At 39.8% G+C, this 21,030-nt stretch overlaps 1 protein-coding gene across 1 annotated transcript in view; it reads right to left on the minus strand.

Moving 5' to 3' along the window:
- Nucleotides 1-21,030, minus strand: part of CDC20B (cell division cycle 20B) — a 72,603-nt gene that overhangs the window by 31,897 nt on the left and 19,676 nt on the right. Inside the window, exons 3-7 of the mRNA XM_023545456.2 lie at nucleotides 8,091-8,319; nucleotides 5,648-5,778; nucleotides 3,672-3,765; nucleotides 1,764-1,880; nucleotides 510-703 (exon numbers count right to left, since the gene is read on the minus strand). Of these exons, the coding sequence (XP_023401224.2) occupies nucleotides 510-703; nucleotides 1,764-1,880; nucleotides 3,672-3,765; nucleotides 5,648-5,778; nucleotides 8,091-8,319 (765 nt within the window). The remainder of the gene's footprint in view (nucleotides 1-509; nucleotides 704-1,763; nucleotides 1,881-3,671; nucleotides 3,766-5,647; nucleotides 5,779-8,090; nucleotides 8,320-21,030) is intronic.

Here is a 21,030-nt window from a genome sequence, read left to right on the forward strand (position 1 = left end):
CCTAACATATGGGAAATATTGTTTACACTATTGCTTTAATATGTAATAACAATAATAATAATAATCTGAGAAATTAGATCGAAGGGAACTTGAAAAATCTCCAGCTCAGAGGCCTCGTCAGAACAAAATTCCCTCATTTTATAGAACTCTACTCCTGATCATGGTTTGAGATGCGAAAGGAGAACTAGAAGATTATCTTCCTCTGTCCAAAGTTCCAAAACTGGAGCTTCTACAAGCCCAACTGTAGTTTGAGAGAAAAGATTAAAATAAAAGAGGATAAAAAAGACAGGGAAAAAAAATGAAGAAAGATAGCGGGGGAAAACTTAAACAGAGTATCTTTATATCTCATTCATAAAGAGCCAGAATGGTGTATCCTCTCATTCCCCATGGCTTCAAATACCAGATCTAGTTTCTATTTTATATTAACCTGTTATTAAAAGTTGATTTTAGCCCAGTAATTTCAGAGAGCACATTATGAGAAAAGAAGAAAAAAAAAAACTGTCCAGTACTTGCACTTCTCCCTCGCTGGTGCCAACTGCCAAGCAGGTCCCTTCTTTTATCCAAGACACAGATGATATATAGTTACAAGTGAGACTTAAGTCTATGTTTTCAATCTTGCTGTTTTCCCCATTCCAGATATACACAGAAGATCCAAGGGCTATAGCAACAAGATTTTGAAAATTCCAGTCTAAGATATTCAGATCTATAAGAAAAGCACTTCAAATTAGGCCCATAATACAGTCAAATTAAAATATTTTCAAATAAGTACAGGAGAAAAGTTAATACCTTCCCACAGTCAGTTGGAAAATAGAATTAAGGGTCCAAGCAGATTGCCAGAAGTTCAAAACTGAAAACTGAAATAGAATCTGGTGGCAGAACTCCCAGTCTAATAATAAGCAATAATGCTTGTCCTTTATGCCCAAATATACTTATTTAAAGGCATTTATAGAACTTAGCAACTTCATCAATCATTTATTAGGATACATGGAATTCACCCAAAAGATCACTAAAAATTAAAAGCATGTGATTTTTATGGAGATATTCTTGGACCTAGGCTATCTCTTTGGTAAATGTCACCATCGCTTCTAACCAAAAATAATACCCAACTCAAGTATACCTAGAAGAGGTGGTCACTGGCTCATTTATGACACCGAGAAGTGTTTGTGCTGTTAACAACACCAGAAATGCTTTTCCTTCTCCCTTCCACCCTCCCCCAAGTACTACCCATCTATAAAGACCTAGCTCAAGTCTGAATAACTCCATGAAGTCTTTCTGACAACTGCAGAGTTTGCTGAGCTCCTTACAGTTATACCCCACAATTCATTATTCGTGCTCTGCCTTGGCATATTTGCCCTTCCAACTACATTACAAGCTCTGCAAGCAGCAGGAATTTATTTTGTGTGGCCAGCATTCCCTAACGCAATTCTAGGCATATAAAAGCAGACTCATCATGGTTGTTTGAATGATCAGATTTACCCATGTTCAAACATGTATGCATACGAATAGGCCACCATCAGTGCAATTCATTTTAACATAGTAAAACAAAATGTATAGTTCTCAAACCCACCACCAACACCACCACCCATCCCTGAACATGAAAATTGCAGAAGAAAAAACCAGCTATATAAATCGTATTTGCACAGTACATCATTTGGACAAAGGACCATCTGGTTCTTCCAGAATCAAATTTCAAATTCATGCCAGAGCACAGGGTATATTTCAACATTTCTACTTTCCAATTCACTATCTAAACAATAACTTACAGTAGTCATTTCGAAGACCAGTGAGATGAATCTTCACTTCTGGTTGGAGTATGGAATAGTTTATATCACTGAACCTTTTAAGATGGAAGCCTTCATCTCTGACTCCATCTCTGCAGCCTACAAGAAGCAAACTAAAAACAGTTCCACATATCTCTGTGATCCTGGAAACATAATATTTATCCTTGCAGGTACGAAGAGATATCTGAATGGAAAAGAACATGATCACCGCGAAAAAACTGATTTACAAAGAGCAGGGGAAGAAAGGGAAAAAGAGGACTTTGGTAATAATTTAAACAAGAATATTGAAAAATTATTCAATGGCATTTTCTAATAAAAAATATATATGTGCCAGACCTAAATGTAGGTGACAGATCTTGTGAAGAACACACACACGTACTACATCGTGCTTTGAATATTTAATATGTCATTTGAGATTTTAAAACCAAAGTGATTTTTGCCCATATGTCTGTCACACCAACACTTACTTGGTAGACCTAAGCCCTACTCTGAATCTTTAGCAGTAAATGTTTGTTGTTGATTTATTGATTGTGGCTCTTTCCTCACAGTCTCTATACCAAAGCACACAGAGTTCTACTTTTGGCTAGCTTTACCCATGACTATCTGAGGTCAGGATTATATCTTCTGCTGAATTTTAGGTTCTCATCAAAAGACCCTGCTAAGTGCAAACCACAGGCCACTGCCTTTTCATCTCTCCAACCACTCTACTTGTGATCAAACAGGTCATAACGTGAACAACAGGAACCAAGCCCACCCAAGTGGCTTGTGGTCTATCATCAGAGGGCTTCTGATAAAAGCAAGAGAGGTTCCCATAAATTCCTGCCTTCGTGATAGCTGTGAAAATCAGCAGTTGTGTGCAGAACTACAAGATTACTAGAAATACTCAGCTGAGCACTACAAAAAAAAAAGATCACTGAGGGCTAAAATTTAAAAAAAAAAAAAAAAAGCACCATTCTCACCAACTCTTAACTCTTTCAAGTGATGATTTAATTGAAATGTTGCAATAGAAACATTCAAATCATTCAGATTTCCAAATAATTAGCTCTTAGAATAAAGGTGGTTGACAATTTCAGCAATATTTCCTCTCTTTAAATGTAGATTTTCTAACATTGTTTCCTTATTTTGGCCATTTGCCAAACTGGCACTACATGACATAACTAGAAGGGATAAGGTAGCCTTAATAAGGTAATTAATTAGAATTATTCAGGTCAGTTTCTTCCAGTGAAAAATATCTTAGAATATTGGAATAGTAGAAGTACCTTCTCTATTAGCATTCTCTGTTACAGCTGAGAAACAGGCATGAAGAATAAATATGTACGAAGTTCTAAGAGGCAATTTATGGAAAACATTAACAGTTTCATAGCTATCTAGGCAAATAAAAAATAAAGCAACTTTAAAAAATAATAATAATAAAGCAACTTTTAATTCCAGGAAAAACAAAGAGTTATACTAGAAAACTGGTGTAGTTACAGTGTACTATTTGGCATGAATAATAGTTACACAGTAATATAGTGTGACCATTGACTACTAATGTTACTAAAACAGGTGGGATGTAACAATCTCAAGAGACTGAAAAGGGGAAATGAGGCAGGACTTTCTATGCCTTGGTAAAGTCTAAAATTGCAACAACAACAACAAAAAAAGGCAATTTACAAATATTATTTAGAAAATAAATGTAAATACCAGAGGAAATAGCTGGAAGAGGTAACGGTAGATGCCTCTAGGAAGTAGTGAGTGTGGGAATGGTTAGGGCAGAGGACCGTGAGAATTATCTAAATTTTACAATTATGTTGGTTTAGTCTGATAAATGCAAAGATTAATCTGTTTAAAATAAGACAGAAATAAAGGAGGCAGGGAGAGAAGGACAAACAGGAAACCTTTGCCCCATACCTTTCCAAACACAATGTGATTGCTCACAGAGCTGCATTTTTCCCTTATCCTGGTGAGCCTGTTTCTGGATGGAAAGTAGCTGATTTAAACATTTCTGCAAACAAACACATACACATAAAGAGAACACTTCTTTAGAAGAGTGTACATTTCAGATGTGATGCGTGATTTAGAGTTAAAACGGATAATTCACTTAGAACGTTAAAGATTCCACCTAGTCAAGACCAACACGATAATTGCTGCTATGTAGTAAGTAGCCACTCTGTACCAAGCAGTGCTGGGCATTCTATCTATGTTTTCCCTAATCTTTCCAACATAGAGCAGGTATTACCCAGCTAAAATAAAATCCTTTTTTAATCTTCTCACCTAAAAATCCTTTTAGCCTGGAAACCAACCATAAACCAAAACAAAAAAAAAACCTGTTGCATCAAGTCAATTCTGACTCATAGGTACCCTCCCTATAAGGCAGAGTAGAACTGCCCCACAGGGGCACTAAGAAGCAGCTGGTGGATTCAAACTGCCAACCTTTTGGTTAGCAGCTGAGCTCTTAACCACTATACCACCAGGGCTCTGGAAACCAACCATAAGCCAGTAAAATCCTCAAAATCTGCAAGAATTGAAAACCTCGTGATATTTCTACTACGCTCTGAAATTATAAGGCCTCCCCAAAATAATAAAGCTGAGTATTACTAAGATCGCTTGCTGCAAGAAAAATTCCTTTCAAAGACTGTCTCTCAGCTCTCCACCCAGAGATGTTCCCTCAGTTGGCTTCTAGAATTTTCTCTGGGTCTCAATATTCCTCATCTGTAACATGTGGGATTGGACTAATCATCTAAAAGGTCTTTTTTAGCAACTCTACCTATTTAGAACTGGGGACACCGAGTCACAGAGAGCCTAGATAACTTGCCTAAAGTATAACGCACATAAAAATCTGATTACTCTTTCTATGGGCCAATATATAAAGGGCACTTCTGACATTCTTACATCCAATCTCAATCACAAACAGATAGGAATATTAATAATAAGTGGAAAGAAAAGTACTTATTGTAATTTTCTAAAAGCGTACTAGAGAGTGATTAAAGCGCAGATTTTTTTTTCTCCTTCACAATATATTTGATCTTAAGTGTACAATAATCACTGGATCACCGCAGCTCGGATCGTATGTCTCAGTCAATTCCAACTCATAGCAACCCTATAGAATAGAGTAGAACTGCCCCATAGGGTTTTAAAAGGGTAAAAGAATTAAAATTTATTTTCATAATATTGTATTGTTCCTCTAGCACGATATATATGCCAAACACAGAAGGAGGCACACACTGAATAAGTAATTGCCTAAACTGAGAATTTATGCATTTTCCAGCTCACAACTTTCAAAACGAAATATTGATCCCTTCAGAAGCTCTCCACTGGATCTGATAAATCGGAAAATATGCTTCTGATACTTAATACGACAAAAGAATTTAAGGCAGGACCCTAAGATCCTAAAGCTGTTACCAATAAGACGTACCTAAAAAAAAAAAACTAAACACACCTAGTCAGGAAATAAACAACAAGAACAACAAAGACTTAAGAGACATGTTTAAAAGATGATCTTACAGAAGAAGAATTGAACTTATCCTGAGAGACCACAAAGGACAGAACAAGTCACCAAATAGCTAGAAACAACCACAGCAAAAGATCTTGTGGTTGAGACGAAGGATGCCACAGCACGTATAGCTATATTTCCAATCTTTACCTCTTTGATAAAAACAGTGTTTCAGGTCTATTCTCATTTTTATTTTTCGATTGTTAGTTTCTCTTGCATTCATCAGACATTTTCATTCTTTTATGGCATGCCTCTATTCACGTCCTTCACTCACTCGTTTATTTCTATCAGGAATTCATCTTTTCCTTATTGATTTGGCAAGGCAGCTAAGCTAGCTCTTTCCTGACATTTGGCACTCAGTTTGCCTGAGATTCAGTTTTCTGTCTTTACCAACCTGGCCTTTGGAGGCAACGTTTTTCTTCCAGCTTCTGTCCAGTGAATGAGGTGTCTTGCAAAAATGGAGAACAGAGTTATTTGTTTCAAAGCTCCCTTTGATGGGGGTCTTCAAGGGCTCTTCGTAGGATTCTACAAGAGAAAAATTTAGCTTTCAATTTGGTTTTTGAAACAAGATAACACTCTGATTGGAGGTTTGCCTGTGGCATCTTGTCCAGTGAGCAGACTATGAAGGCTCAGGCCTTGTCTCTCCAAAATCCTTGTGGAATGGGGGCTTGCCCTGAGCGCTGGGTTCGTAAGTAAAGAAACTGGTTCAGTGACCTCTAGACTAGAAAGTAAATGCGGCAGCGGCAGAAGTGTTTTGTCTGCATGCACAGACCAGATTTGTGCGTTTGAAGTACAGCTGGATACAAACTGTTGCAAATGTTTTAAATGAGGGAGCGACCAGCATCTAGCTTGCCCGCACTACCTTCATGTTACCAGGAAATCATTTGGGAAAGCTTGCTTTATCAATCCTTGACTTTCACTATAAGATCAAGAGCAAATCACATTGCCTCTCCACCTTCTTATTGCAGAAAGATGTTGTAAGAGTAGTTTGAGGTGACATCAATGGAGTACTTTCCAAGTTAAAATACCAGGAGAGTCAATGGTGTTCACATCATCATTATTCACATCTACTCTCTTCTCATCATTGAGAACGCCCTTCAATGGTTTTGCATCCTTTGCCAGACCTTTAACTGCACTGAAAACCTTGTGGAATCATCGTCTGAAACCCCACTATCTGCATATCACTCAAGCATCAGAGGAACCTGGAGACCACTGGAAACTCTTGGCCTTTTGCCATGTGACAATCACTTCTTAATTTGGACAGAATGGGCTTGATAACCTGTCACCGGTGTTCCTGGGGCCTAGCACATCAAGCCCTGAGCTATTCGAAAGCTAAGAGATATGCCTTCCATCAAGAAAGGGGGATGAAAACATGAGATGTTCTCCAAAGTTTTAGATCTTGCTCTTTGTCTTCAGAAAGTATACATGCTGGCTTGTGTGTGTGTGTGTGTGTGTGTGACACTTCTAGAAGAATATAAAGCAGAAAAACCAACTCTCAGAACTTCAAGTGAGAAAGAAAAGGATGCAATTGGATGTTAGTACTGACAACCATCCCAATTACAAGCAAAGAGAACAGGTCTACCAGCCTAAGGAAGCAGGGGCCTCTCAGGTTTTGTCCACGAAGCATGGCTGCAAGTGAACATCTTTTAGGATGGAAGGATCTTTAGTACTCACTCTTCTGAAATAAAAAGAAAGAAACCCCACCAGCAAAGCCCTGAGAAACTAATGTACCTGATTAATACCCAATAATTTTTTTTTTTTTTTTACCAACTTCAGTAGAAAATGAGATACTTTCTTGTAAAACTTTTGACTGATGTCTGCCTTTTGGAATTCTGAATTTTTCATGTAATGCCTTATAAAGAGGACCAAAAAATTAATATAGGGCCAAGAAAGGAAAAGGGAACCCCTAATTTTAGCCAGAAATTCCTCTAAAACAATCAGCATGAAAACCGCCCCTTAATTACAATGAGATAAAAAGATTTCTTTCGGAAGATAGCCATAACAATGATCTTTCATATAACCCTGATCTCCCATGGCTCCAGTCAGCTACTTTCAGTATGGCTACTTATTGCTACCTGGGAATTGTACTGGTTTAAAACTGATTCAGGGCTCCATTTCAAGCTGCAGAACTGCAAGGCCTTGTGTCTCCTATCACTGAAGTAGACTACTGTGAATAGTAATTGTCTTAGCTAAACACGCGAATAGTCAAGGAATTAGGCTGCCAGGGATATTTAAAGAGAAGAATTGCCTGGCATTTTTAAAGAGAAGAATGGGAATTAAATCACAAGATGACATGCCTTACATCAGGTTTTGCACCTGAAGGATGGGAAGTTTTACACCTGAAGAATGGGAATAAAAAGGTTGTTTGTGCCCAAGTGAGAATTACATATTTCAGAAAGAGAGCTTGTATGTCAAGGCTCTGTCAGGATGGTCCTCCATCCCTGCTCATCAGGCCGGGGTTCTGTGCCCATTCCCCATCCCTGCCCACAAGCAAAAAATTCTATACTTTGCAAACCAAGGAAGTGCATACGTATATCCATATATACTTACCTATCTTTATAAAAGCAATTATCTGCCATGGAGGTCTCAGGAATGTACATGAAACACAACAAACTTTCTTTTGTCTTTATTTCACACACACACACACACACACACACACACACACACACACACACCTCTTTGGAAGTTTCTTATTCAAAAGGAGGAAAAAAAGAAAAGTAGAAAAGTAATCGACTAAACGTGACACTGAACAGTTCTACCAGACAGATTGTCTCAGGAATACATCCCTTTTTAACATCTCGGAAAAAGGCTGTGGCATTATATTCCTAACACCTCACCTTGAATCAAGGTCTCTTTCTCAACAGTCATCTTCAGCACTGATTCAGGAGATTCTGGGAGGTCGGTGGTTGAATACCCTTCCCCAAAGGAATAGGCTGCCATATCCTTGGTTTGGCTTTGCTGCCATCTTGTGGTAATTGGGCTACTGGCAACAGGAACCTCAGCTGACAGCCTCTTCAAAAAGTCGCTCTTAAAGTTAGAATATGTAGTATTCGTTGCGTCAAATACCTGTTTAACAACAAAAAGAACCACTGGTAGAGGTTCTAGTAGCCTCAATGATGCAAAAGTAAAAATTCCTTAGAGGAGAATAATAAACGACTCACCTAGTACGACACAAATAACAAATATATGAGATTTTTAATTCTTGTGACTTAGGAGAATTTTATTAAATTTAATAAGTGTGTGTATCATATGATATGTGTGTGTGTATGTCACATATAACTCCTTCAAACAGCATTACCTACTGAGAGCCTATCTGCTCAAAGGTCTAATGTCATACCAAAGTAGCTTAACCCACCCAAAAACCCAAAAAACCAAATCCACTGCCGTCGAGTCGATTCCGACTCATAGCGACCCTAGAGAACAGAGTAGAACTGCCCCATAGAGTTTCCAAGGAGCGCCTGGTGGATTCGAATTGCCAACCTTTTGGTTAGCAGCCGTAGCACTTAACCACTATGCCACCAGGGTTTCCCAAAGTAGCTTAAAAAGTAGCTTAGAGAATAATAATTGTATAACTAATATATAATAATAACTACATATAATGATACTATTTTCTTACTATCTTATGTTCATGTAAAACGTGGTGTGATAAATAACAGTGTATACCAAACATTCAATATGTTTATGTAAAATCGTAACATTTCAAATCTGGAAAGAGACAGCAATTTTCCCATCCAACCCCTTCATTTCCCAGTGGGGAAACTGAGACCTAGAGGATTTAAGTCACTTGCTAAATACATGGCACGCAGCTTTGTGAAATTCAAATGCAAGTGATAAACTGGAAATGAATTATTTTTGACATAAATGGCAAATACGTTTGCTTAATATCCTTTTATAAAGATTCTTAGAGAAATAAAGAAGAGTTTACTAACCCAATATAAAACTGGGCATAAAAAGTCAATTCACAAAGGAAACATAAAATGCCCAATAAACCTATGGAAAACATTCAACCTCACTAGTAAGCAAAGAAATGCAAATTTAAAACATGGAGCTACTAGCAATGTTTTTTTAAACAATAATCCCCAGTGTTGAAGGTACTAAAAACAGACACTTGCGTATACTACTGATGGGGTATAAACTAGTATCTAGAAAGGACGATTTGGCAATGTGCGTCAAAAGCCTTCAAATATGTGCATAACCTCTATTGACCAGCAATGTCACCTCTAAGAATTTAAGGAAGAAATCAAAGATGTAGGCAAAGATGGACAAGAACAGCCAGCATTTATGGAGCATTTACCATGTACGAGCCCATGTGCTACAGGTTTTACACACATTTGTACTTAATTCTCAAAAACACCTTAGGATCCCATGGCATCTTGAGCAAGGAGAATGACAGAAACCAAAGACACAAGAGAAAGATTAGTCCAAAGGACTAATGGACCACAACTACCACAGCCTCCACCAGACTGAGTCCAGCACAAGTAGATAGTGCCGGGCTACCACCGGTCTGAGAAGGATCACAACAGAGAGTCCCCGACAGAGCAGGAGAAAAGTGTAGAGCAAAATTCAAAGTCACAATAAAAGACCAGATGTACTAGCCTGACAGAGGCTGGAGAAACCCTGGGAGTAGGGCTGCTGACACCCTTTTAAGTGAGTACTGAAGTCACCCCTGAGGTTCAACCTTTAGCCAAAGATTTGACAGGTCTATAAAACAAAAAATAACACACATAGTCAATCATGTATAAGAGATTAAATGGGCACACCAGCCCAGGGGCAAGAACAAGAAGACAGGAGGGGACAGGAAAGCTGGACAAATGGAAATGGGGAACCCAAGGTCGAGATGGGGAGGGTATTGACATATCATAGGGTCGGCAACCAATGTCACAAAATAATACGTGTATTAATTGTTTAATGAGAAACTAATTTGCTCTGTAAACTTTCACCTAAAGCACAATAAAGTAAATAAATAAATAAACCTTCTGATGCAGGTCTGTGATTTATTCCCAATTTACCAATGAAGAAAATGAGGTTTAAAGGTTAAGGACACAGAGTAAGTGGAGATGCTAAACTCTAAACCCATGACTCTGACTCCAGAGTCCATGCTTTCTACTGAGTGCATGAGAGTGTGTATTGCAGCACTGCTTTTTGTTGTTTTTGTTGTTGTCGTCATTGTTGTTGAGTACCAACAAGTCATTTTCGACTCATAGCAACCCCATGTGACAGAGTAGGACTGCCCTATAGGATTTTCTAGGCTGTAACACTCAACAGAACACTACAACAACAACAATCTTTATGGAAGCCAATTGCCAGGTCTCATCAGGTGAAAACTGAACGGTCTCTGGGTGGGTTCAAACAGCCAGCCTTTTGGTTAGCAGTCTAGCACTTAACCATTTGTACCACCAGGGCCCCCTCAGTACTGGTTATAGGGGCAAAAAGATCAAGGAGGGAACTAAACACTTGACAATGGATAATTGACTGGGTAAACTACGTACCATCTATATAAGAAAACACTCAACATTAAACCCATTGCCATCAGTTCAGACTCGTAGCGACCCTAGAGGACAGAGTAGGATTTCCAAGAAGCACCTGATGGATTCAAACTGCCGACCTTTTGATTAGCAGCTGTAGCTCTTAACCACTACACCACCAGGGTTTCCATCTTAACATTAGCATTGCTAAAATGATGACATAATATTCAATGATGACTATGAAAATGCTTATATATATTGCCAAGTGAAAAGTAGAGACTATAAAACAGTATTCCAATCCTGTTTCCTGTACACAAATGAAAAATAGGAAAGAAATATGCTAGAATGTTGAGGCAGTAAATATTGGGTTTGATTGTTCTTTAGTAAGTACACCTGGAGGTGATCTTCCCGCACCATCTGCTGACAGTCAGTATGGGTTTACTCTGACCCCAGATGCGAAAGGAGTTCTCTCTTCTCGCTGCTGCCCTCTGTTATTCCAGAAACTGCACTTTCCCCAGAAAAAGAGAAGCCAGAGGCCTGAGACCACAGTTGTAAACAATGTTGTTTTTCGTCAATTGTCTTTGCGTTTTCATTGTTCTGCCCTTGTTCTTGGTTTTTGAGTAGGAAGGGAGAAGCTAAAAAGCAGGAAGGATACAGCTCCACAAATATGAGTCAAGACACGAAAGCCTAGACTAGGAAGAGAAGGTAAGGTGTTGAGTGGAGCAGGCCTGGAATGAGAAACATGACCTACTTGGGCTTTCCTCTTCCCACTTTTGGTTTCTCTCCTCTAAGGAAAACCACCACATGGGGGAAAAAAAAAAAAACACTGCCATCTTTGTGTCCATTTTTTAACAGTGCTGTTGTTTGGAGCCCTGATAGTGCAGTGATTAAGTGATACAGCTGCTAACCAAAAGGTCAGCAGTTCAGATCCACCAGCCACTCCCTGGAAACTCTATGGGGCAGTTCTACTCTGTCCTCTAAGGTCGCTGTGGGTCACTATGGGTTGGAATCCACTCCACAGCAATGGGTTTTTGGTTGTTGGGTGCTGTCAATTCTGACATATAGCAACCCTATAGGACAGGGCCCATAGGGTTTCCTAGACTGTAACCTTTACGGAAGTATACTGCCACATCTTCCTCCTGCAGAGCAGCTGGTGTGTTAGAACTGCCAAAGTTTTGGTTAGCAGCCAAGCTCTTAATGGCTGCACCACTAGAGCTCCTTAAGGAAAACCACAGTGCCACCTAATGGCCGCGGAGATTCTGTCCTAGAGACAGGGAAACTGGCAGTGGGAACCTTGTGAACTGGAACACTGTCGTTTCAGCCTGAGCCAGAACACAAGTCAATGGGGACACATTGTCTCATTTTCAACAGAAGTTGGGAATTTAGATTTTTTTGTATTAATTTCCGGACTTTTCTAAAGTTCTCAACAGGTTTCCGTTTTTTAAAACACTGCAGGACTGAGCAGAGCACTGTGGCCCACATTCAGACCAGGAGCTATATTCACAGCCCCTGTAGTACTAAGTAGCCCTTATCCTTCTAGGTGCCAAGAAAGGGAGGATCTACCACACTTAAAAGACATAGGTCATTTGCAACAAACGTGACAGAGGAAGGAGACACCTGCTCAAAGTTATCCTTGGAGTTCCAAAACTTAAATAAACTTTAGAAAGTAAAGTAATTCTGAGTTTAAGAAAGGAAAAATGAGCAAGAATAAATTCAATGGTGTGACAGCTAAGGAAAATAGTCAAGAAATTTTACTTTTGCCAACCAATGTCACAAAACAATATGTGTATTGATTGTTTAATGAGAAACTAATTTGCTAAGTACACCATCAAAAGCACAATTAAAAAAAAGAAACTTCACGTTAACATGAAATGTTGGGGGGATGTGAGATTTGGTTAATGGGAAGAGAAATAATGAGAATATTGATACAATGTGAAGAATGTAACCAATGCCACTGAGTAATACATGTAGAAACTGTTGAATAGGAAGTCATTTTGCTATGTATGCTTCCACCAAAAATACAACAAAATACTATTTTAAAAAATTTTTACTTTAACAATCTCACCATGTCTTGGCATGTCTTGGTTTCTCTCGCTGTCACTCTCTTCATACTGCTTCCCCATCTGGGATGCAAGGGTAACTCCTAGCTCACCTTCACAACTGGGTTTCGCAATCAGCTCCTTTGGGAAGGTGTCTCTGACATTCCCTCTCCCACCCCATTCCAAACTGGGTTAAGCGGCCTGCAGTGCCCCCAAATAATGGCCTCCAAAGATATCCAGGTCGGAATTCCTGGAGCCTGTGATTGTTACCATATACGGCAAAAGAGGCTTCGTAGATGTGAATAAATTAAAGATTTTGTGAGGGGGAGATTATCCTGGAATATCTGAGAGAGCCCTAAATGGAATTATGTGACTATACACAAAAGAGAGCCCTGGTCGTGTAGTGGTTAAGCATTTGGCTGCTAACCAAAAGGTTGGCAGTTGGAATCCAGCAGCCACTCTTTGGAAACTCAATGGGGCAGTTCTATTCCGTCCTATAGCGTCACTACGAGTCGGAATCGACTTTATGGCAACGGGTTTGGTTTTTTTTTTCTTCTTTTTTTTTTTTGAATTGTACACAAAAGAGGAACAGACAATGTGCCACAGAGGCAGAGATTGGAGTGATGAAGCCATAGGCCAAAGAACGTTGGCAGCCACCAGAAGCCGAAAGAGGAAAGGAATGAATTCTTTCCTAGAGAGTCTGCAGGGATTGCAGACCTGCCTACACCATGGTTATGGCCCAGTAATACCCATTTTGGGCTTTTGACATCCATAACTGTAAGAGGATAAATGTGTGTGTTTTTTAAGCTGCCCAGTTTGTGACAACTTCTTATAGCAACCGTAAAAAACTAATGCACAGCCCTCCTTGTGCTTCCATAGAGCATTACCATGTTAATTTAATGGTAATTAAATAAATTTAATAAAAACTCTTTTATTATTAATAATGACATTTTCAAGCACTTAATATGTGCCAGGCACTGGGATAAGTACATTAGGTGATTATTTATTTAAACCTCATCACAGCCTTATGAAATAGACGATATTTCTCTCATTCTACAGAGTTGGAAGGTCCCTCAGTGGTGCAAATAGTTTGCACTCTACTGTTAACCTAAAGGTTGGCAATTCAAGCCCACCCAGCTATACCAAAGAAGAAAAGTCCTCGCGATCTGCTTCCATTAAGATTACAACTAAGAAAACCCTATGGAGCAGCCCCTCTCTGTAACACATGGGGTCGCAATGAGTTGAAATAGATTCAACAGCAACTAAACGAAGTTTTAATGGGCTTAAGTAACTTGAGCAAGGATAGAGAACTAATAAACAGTGGATCCAGGATTCAGGACACTGCATACAGCTATACAGATTGTGGTCTCTGTGAACAGAACCTCTGTGGAATGCAGTACACAAATTTTACAACCAACCAGAGCAGCCCTTCCTAGGTTTGAGCTCTGGCAAATCCATGCAGTCCCTGTGCTTTTAGCACCTCTGCTCATATTCCACTTTTCTGATTATTTTTATTTCTCTCCTCCTATATTAAACTACTTAAGACCAGGAATTTTTATCTTACCAACCTCAGGGCATACATAGCATCTTTATTGGCACCTGTTGTTGTTGTTAGGTGCCATCAAGTGGGTTTTGACTCATAGCAACGCTATGTACAACAGAATGCAACATTGCCCAGTCCTACCCCATTGTCTTAGTCAACCAGTACTGCCATAACAGAAATACCACAAGTGGACAGCTTTAACAAAGAGAAATTTATTTCTTCACAGTAAAATGGGCTAAAAATTCAAATTCAGGGTGTCAGCTCCAGAGGAAGGCTTTCTTTGTCAGGCTTCTCATCAATGTTCCCCCACACTAGGAGCTTCTCCAAGCAGGGACCCCAGGTCCAAAGAACATGCTCTGCTCTCAGCACTACTTTCTTGGTGGTATGAGGTCCCCAACTCTCTGCTTGCTTCCCTTTCCTTTTTATCCCTTGAGAGATTAAAGGTGGTGCAGGCCACACCCCATGGAAACTCTCTTTAAATTGGATCAGGAATGTGACCTGGGTAAGAGTGTTACAATCCCACCTTAACACACCTTAACATAAAATTACAATCACAAAATGGAGGACAACCACACAATACTGGAAATCATGGACCAGTCAAATTGATACACACATTTTGGGGGGGACATAATTCAATCCATGACAACCATCCTCACAATTGTTGTTATGCTTGACCTCGTTGTTGCAGCCACTGTGTCAATCCACCTTGTTGAGGGTCTTCCTCTTTTTTGCTGACCCTCTACTTTACCAAGCATGATGTCCTTTTCAGGGGACTGTTTCCTCCTGATAACATGTCCAAAATATGTGAGAACGAAGTTTCGCCATCCTTGCTTCTAAGGAGCATTCTGGCTGTGTGTGTTCCAAGACAGATTCGTTCATGCTTTTGGCAGTTCATGGTATATTCAATATTCTTTGCCAATACCATAATTCAAAGGTGTCAATTCTTCAGTCTTCCGTATTCATCATCCAGCTTTCACATGCATATGAGGTGATTGAAAATGCGAGGCTTGGGTCAGGCACACCTTAGTCTTCAAGGTGACTTCTTTGCTTTTCAACACTTCAAAGAGGTCTTTTGCAACAGATTTGCCCAGTGCAATGTGTCTTTTGATTTCTTCACTGCTGCTTTCATGGGTGTTGATTGTGGAGCCAAGCAAAATGAAATCCTTGACAGCCTCAATCTTTTCTCTGTTTATCATGATGTTGCTCATTGGTCCAGTTGTGAGGATTTTTTTTTTTTTTTTTTTTTACTTTGAGGTGTAATCCATACTGAAGGCTATGGTCTGTGATCTTCATCAGAAAGTGCTTCAAGTCCTCTTCACTTTCAGCAAGCAAAGTTGTATCATCTGCATAACACAGGTTGTTAATGAGTCTTCCTCCAACCCTGATGCCCCATCCTTCATACAGTCCAGCTTCTTGGATTATTTGCTCAGCATTCAGATTGAATAAGTATGGTGATTCACACCTTTCCTGACTTGTCTGTCAGTTTGCTGTGCTGTGGGGGCTTGTGTGTTGTTGTGATGCTGAAAGCCATGCCACCGGTATTCAAATACCAGCAAGGCCACCAATGACGGACAGGTTTCAGCTGAACTTCCAGACTAAGACAAACTAGGAAGAAGGACCTGGTGGTCTACTTATGAAAAGAATTAGCCAATGAAAATCTTATTGGCATCTAAGCCCAGGAGCCCCATAATGAATAAATCAATGAACCTCTTCCCCTAGAGGCAATTAGTGTTAAAAAAGCACAGGGGATTTAAGAAAGAATCCAGGGCCAAGGAAATAAGTTATTCTCTTTCTTTTTTCTCCATTAAGAAGAACAATTATGAAATTGGACAGGGTAAAATAAACACTGGAGCCCTGGTGGTGCAGTGGTTTCAGCGCTCACCCGCTAACCAAAAGGCCTGCAGTTCAAACCCACCAGCCATTCTTCGGGAGAAAGATGTGGCAGTCTGCTTCCCTAAATATTTACATCCTTGGAAACCCTATGGGGCAGGTCTATTCTGTCCGGTAGGGTCGCTATGAGTAGGAATTGACTTGATGGCAATGGGTTAAAATAAACATTTTTTGCAGAAACTAAAAAAAAAAAAAAAATTTTTTTTTTTTTGAAACTAAAGAGTGGGATAAATGAGGCCATAAGAGTACATTGGGGCATTTTAAGTAAGTTCAGGTCTCTAGGGCCAGGTAAATGAAATCCCACAGTACAGACAACACTTGTGAAGTGATCCCTTAGTGATTTATGAGGATAAAAACATGACAAATGAGAAAAATGCCCCTCCAAAAAAAATTAAGTAGACAAATGTTTTTCTGGTTTACCAATAGGAGGAACAAGCAGCTAGAAGTAATAAATTAAGTTTGCTGCCAGTGCCCTAGATGGCACAAGTCTCAGTGGGTCAGTGTTAGCCTGAACAAGTCCTTCTGTGACACACTATAGTTTTATTCCTGGCCTTATGCTGTTCAGCTTGTTCTCTTTCAGTGGCTCGAAAAGAGATATATACATCAAAATTGTTGATGATCAGCCCTGAGAAACCAAGCTACTGGGCTGAGGGCTGGGGACCGTGGTCTCAGGGGACCATCCAGCTCAACTGGCAAAAACACAGTCTACAGAGAAAATGTTCTACTTCTGACTTTGGTGAGTAATGACTAGAGTCTTAGAAGCCTGTGAGTGGCCATGTAAGATGCATCTACTGGGCCCATCCTGGTGGAGCAAAGAAGAATGAAAGAGACAAAAGACACAAGGGAAAGATTAGTCTAAAGGACTAACAGACAACAACTACCACAACCTTGAACAGACTGAGCCTAGAACAACTAGATGGTGCCCTATTACCAGCACCAACCACTCTGGCAGGGATCACAATAGAGGGTCCTAGACAGAGTGGGAGAAAAATGTAGAAAAACACTCAAATCCCCCACCCCCCTGCAAAAAAAAAAAAAAAAAACAGGCTTGTTGGTCTGACAGAGACTGAAGAAATCTCAAGAGTATGACCCCCGGATACCCTTTTAACTCAGTACCAAAGTCACTCCTGGAAACCCTGGTGGTGTCGTGGTTAAGTGCTACAGCTGCTAACCAAAGGGTTGGCAGTTTGAATCCGCCAGGTGCTCCTTGGAAACTCTATGGGGCAGTTCTACTCTGTCCTATAAGGTTGCTATGAGTCGGAATTAACTCGACGGCACTGGGGTTAGAGTCACTCCTGAGGTTCACCCTTCAGCCAAAGATTAGACAGGTCTGTAGGGCCAACAATAACACACATGAGCGATGTGCTTCATAATTCAATCATGTATATAAGATTAATGGACACACCAGCCCAAAAGCAAAGATGAGAAGGCAGGAAGGGAAAGGAAAACTCTACAAACGGAAATGGAGAAACTGGGGTGGAGAAAGGGAGAGCGTTGACACATCGTGGGGTTGGCAACCAATGCCACAAAGCAATTTGTATATTACCTGTTTAGTGAGAAACTAATTTGCTCTGTAAACTTTCACTTAAATCACAATAAAAAATAAAAATACATTGTTGATTATCCTAAATTGAAAAGATAGTTGAAATATTAAAGGACAGAAAGGAAAGAATAAAATTCAGAATAAAGTCTGAAACAAGGATCAAAATCAGAAAAATTAAATTCAATGAGGATAAATGAAAAATCTTCTATTTAGATTTTTTTTTTCAGTGTGCAGCCATGACATGGGAGAGGACAGACATTGAAAAACCATCACCAAAATATGAGTCAACAGTACGATGAAAAATTACTTTTTTAAAAAAGCAGTACAATTTTAGATCATGTTAGGATTAAAACAGTGTCGAGAAAGAGATGGGGTGAAACCCCAGGGTCTCTGCACAGGTCAGAACTCATCTGGAGAACTGTGAACAGTCCCTTTAAAGGGAGACTGATGAGTCAAGATCCAAAACCTGAGTCCATGCAGAGGAAAGAGACTGCAATGAAGCCGAGGGTGGGGAGGTGGGGAGGGAGTTCAGGAAACACGCAGGAGTGGAGCCACACCTAAAAGGTGAAGGAGCTCGAGGTATTTAGTGCAGAGGGAGAGAGCCCCAAAAGGAACTGTCTTCAAATATTCAAAGAGGTGTGATTTGGGTGGGGGGAGGATGAAAGGAGTCCCTGGGTGGTGCAAGCGGTTAAGCACTCCACCAACTAGTTGAAAGATTGGTGGACTCCACAGTAATGGCTTTTTGGTTTGGAGGTGCCTCGGAAGACAGACCTGGCAATCTGCCTCTGAAAGGTCACAGCCTTGAAAACCCTATGGAGCTGTTTTACTCTGCACGTATGGAGTCGCCATGAGTTGTAATCCACTTCACCGCAACTAACACCGACAACAAATTCTGAAAAGAAGAAAACCTTATTCTGTATTGCTCCTGAGGGTAAAACTAGAACCAATGAATCAGAGGAAGCAAATTTTTATTCAACATAAAGACCTTTGAAACGTAAAGTTCAGTTCCCAGTCGGTCCCTCCAGTAGGGGCACATGGTTTGGGGTGGTACAGATGAACATTTTTAATAGGTATATACTTTAAGGTGCATTTTTAAATGTTTCAAATTTTTCAATGCTGATATAAACTTTTCCCTAATAAAAAAAATTAACTGCATAAAACAAATTATACCATTTAAATAAAAAATGTTAAGTAAATAATAGCTGATATGCAGGTGCCATGGCAAAAAAAGATGACATGCAAATGCCTACAGCTTAGGAAACAGTGCCTTAGGTTGTGCTATTTCATCTTTAATGCCTTTAAACTTTTGTTCCAGGGTCTTTCTCCTGCTGAGGAAATGCCTGTCGCATAGTTTTAAATGACTCAAGTATTTATAAATAGAGAGGAAGAGGAAGATAAGAAAAATAAGACAAAGAAGGGAAAAGGGATGAATGACTCGCTCCTCCAAGCACATCAGTTTGGCATGTTTATCCTTAGAGTTCACATCATACATATTGACACTAAATCGGGAGGAATTCAGGGCACCAGCGCCAAAAAATAAATAGAAAGGAACCTAGAGAGGTTAAAAATAAGGCCAGGAAATAACAAAAAGAAACAACTGGGAAAATAGAAACAAGTGTATCTGGTGATAAATAACCTGACACACAAATATTCAGTGGGCGGGGAAAGACTGGACGAGCCAAGGAAGGCATGCTGGTGATACCAGGATCTTTCTAGAACTACCAGAGTACATGGCAGAGACAAAAGTAACAAGATGACCCCGTTAGGGCTCAGGCATATCCTCCCAAACCCCCTTCCTTAGCCTCTGAATGTCTTCCTCCTCCATTCACCCTACAACCACCAGCCCAAAGCAGCAGCATTCTGTCCACAAGACATTTCAAATTTAAGGTCTCAATGCTATTTCAAATTAATCATTGTTATGGATTAAATTGTGCCCCCGAAAATGTGTTGAAATCCTAACCCCTGTACCTGTAAATATAACCCCGTTTGGAAATAGTCAGTTTCGTTTTATGTTAATTAGACCATACCAGAGTAGCATGGGTCCTAAACCTGATCACTTTTCAGATATAAAATGCAGAATAGACACAGACACACACACAGGGAGAACACAGGTGCTAAGAAACACCAAGGAACTCCAAGGAAGGACCTCCCCCTAGAGCATGGCCTGAATTTGGACTTCCAGCTTCCTGAAATGTAAGAAAATAGATTTCTGTTCTTTTAAAGCCACCCACTTGTGGGTTTTTTTGTTAAAGCAGCACTAGGTATCTAAGATAATGGTGAAGACCAAATTGTTCATCTCATGCTTGAACCTCCAATGCCTCTGAATCCTAATGGGCAATACAACCCAAGCAAAAACTGTCAAGGTCATTTTCAGGTAGGCATTTCCTTTATTCTCCATGGCCAACCCTTGCCATTGGGGGCTCCAAGTGTCTTAACTATCTATCCTCTCCTTCTATTGAAGCCCTGGTGGCACAGTGGTTAAGAGCTCAGGCTGCTAACCAAAAGGTCAGCAACTCTAATCTATCAATCACTCCTTGGAAACCCTATGGGGCAGTTCTACTCTGTCCTATAGGGTTGCTGTGATTTGGAATCAACTCAACGGCAATGGATTTTCTCCTTCTTTTGCTTTGACCCAGGTTGCCTTCATTAAGACCCTGTCATCTTTCATCTTGACTTGTTGCTCTGCAGACTTCTTGAACCCCTTCCAGATAACTTCAGTATGTATGACCAAGCTCTTTTGTTGCTGTTCTCTACTCTCACTCCTCATTGGACCCTTAGAATGATTTCTTATAAAACTGTCTTCTGATGAATAAAACCCCTTCACCAGAGTACTAGAGCAATCTCAACTCCCATGTTTTCTTCTTAGTAAACCTGTTCTACCTATTAGAAAGAAATGGTTTAATGTAGTTGAAAAAAAAAATGGTTATAAAGTTGGAAGTCCTAAATTCTAGTCTTGCCTGTTCCACTTACTAGTTCTGTGATATTGGACGAGTTATTAACTTTTTCCTGCTTCAATGAATTATTGAATTATTGTGAGGAAAATAATGTATATACTAAAAAGGGGTTGTGTGCAATAATATAAAGCTCTCTACAAACTTAAGTCGCTTGTTTAGCACTCGGTTATTTACTACCTTATCATTCTTCCATAATTGTTTCATGTGTGTTCTCTTATCTCCAGAATTGATTTTGAAGTTGTGTAAGCCTGGCTCCCGTGCTTAAACTTCACTTGTATCCTCTACAGTGCCTAGATTTGGTTGATTAACTGAATCAACTGCTTATCCCATTCTTGATCTAGTC

Source organism: Loxodonta africana, chromosome 2, assembly GCF_030014295.1.
Source record: "Loxodonta africana isolate mLoxAfr1 chromosome 2, mLoxAfr1.hap2, whole genome shotgun sequence".
Classification (NCBI taxonomy): Eukaryota; Metazoa; Chordata; class Mammalia; order Proboscidea; family Elephantidae; genus Loxodonta; species Loxodonta africana.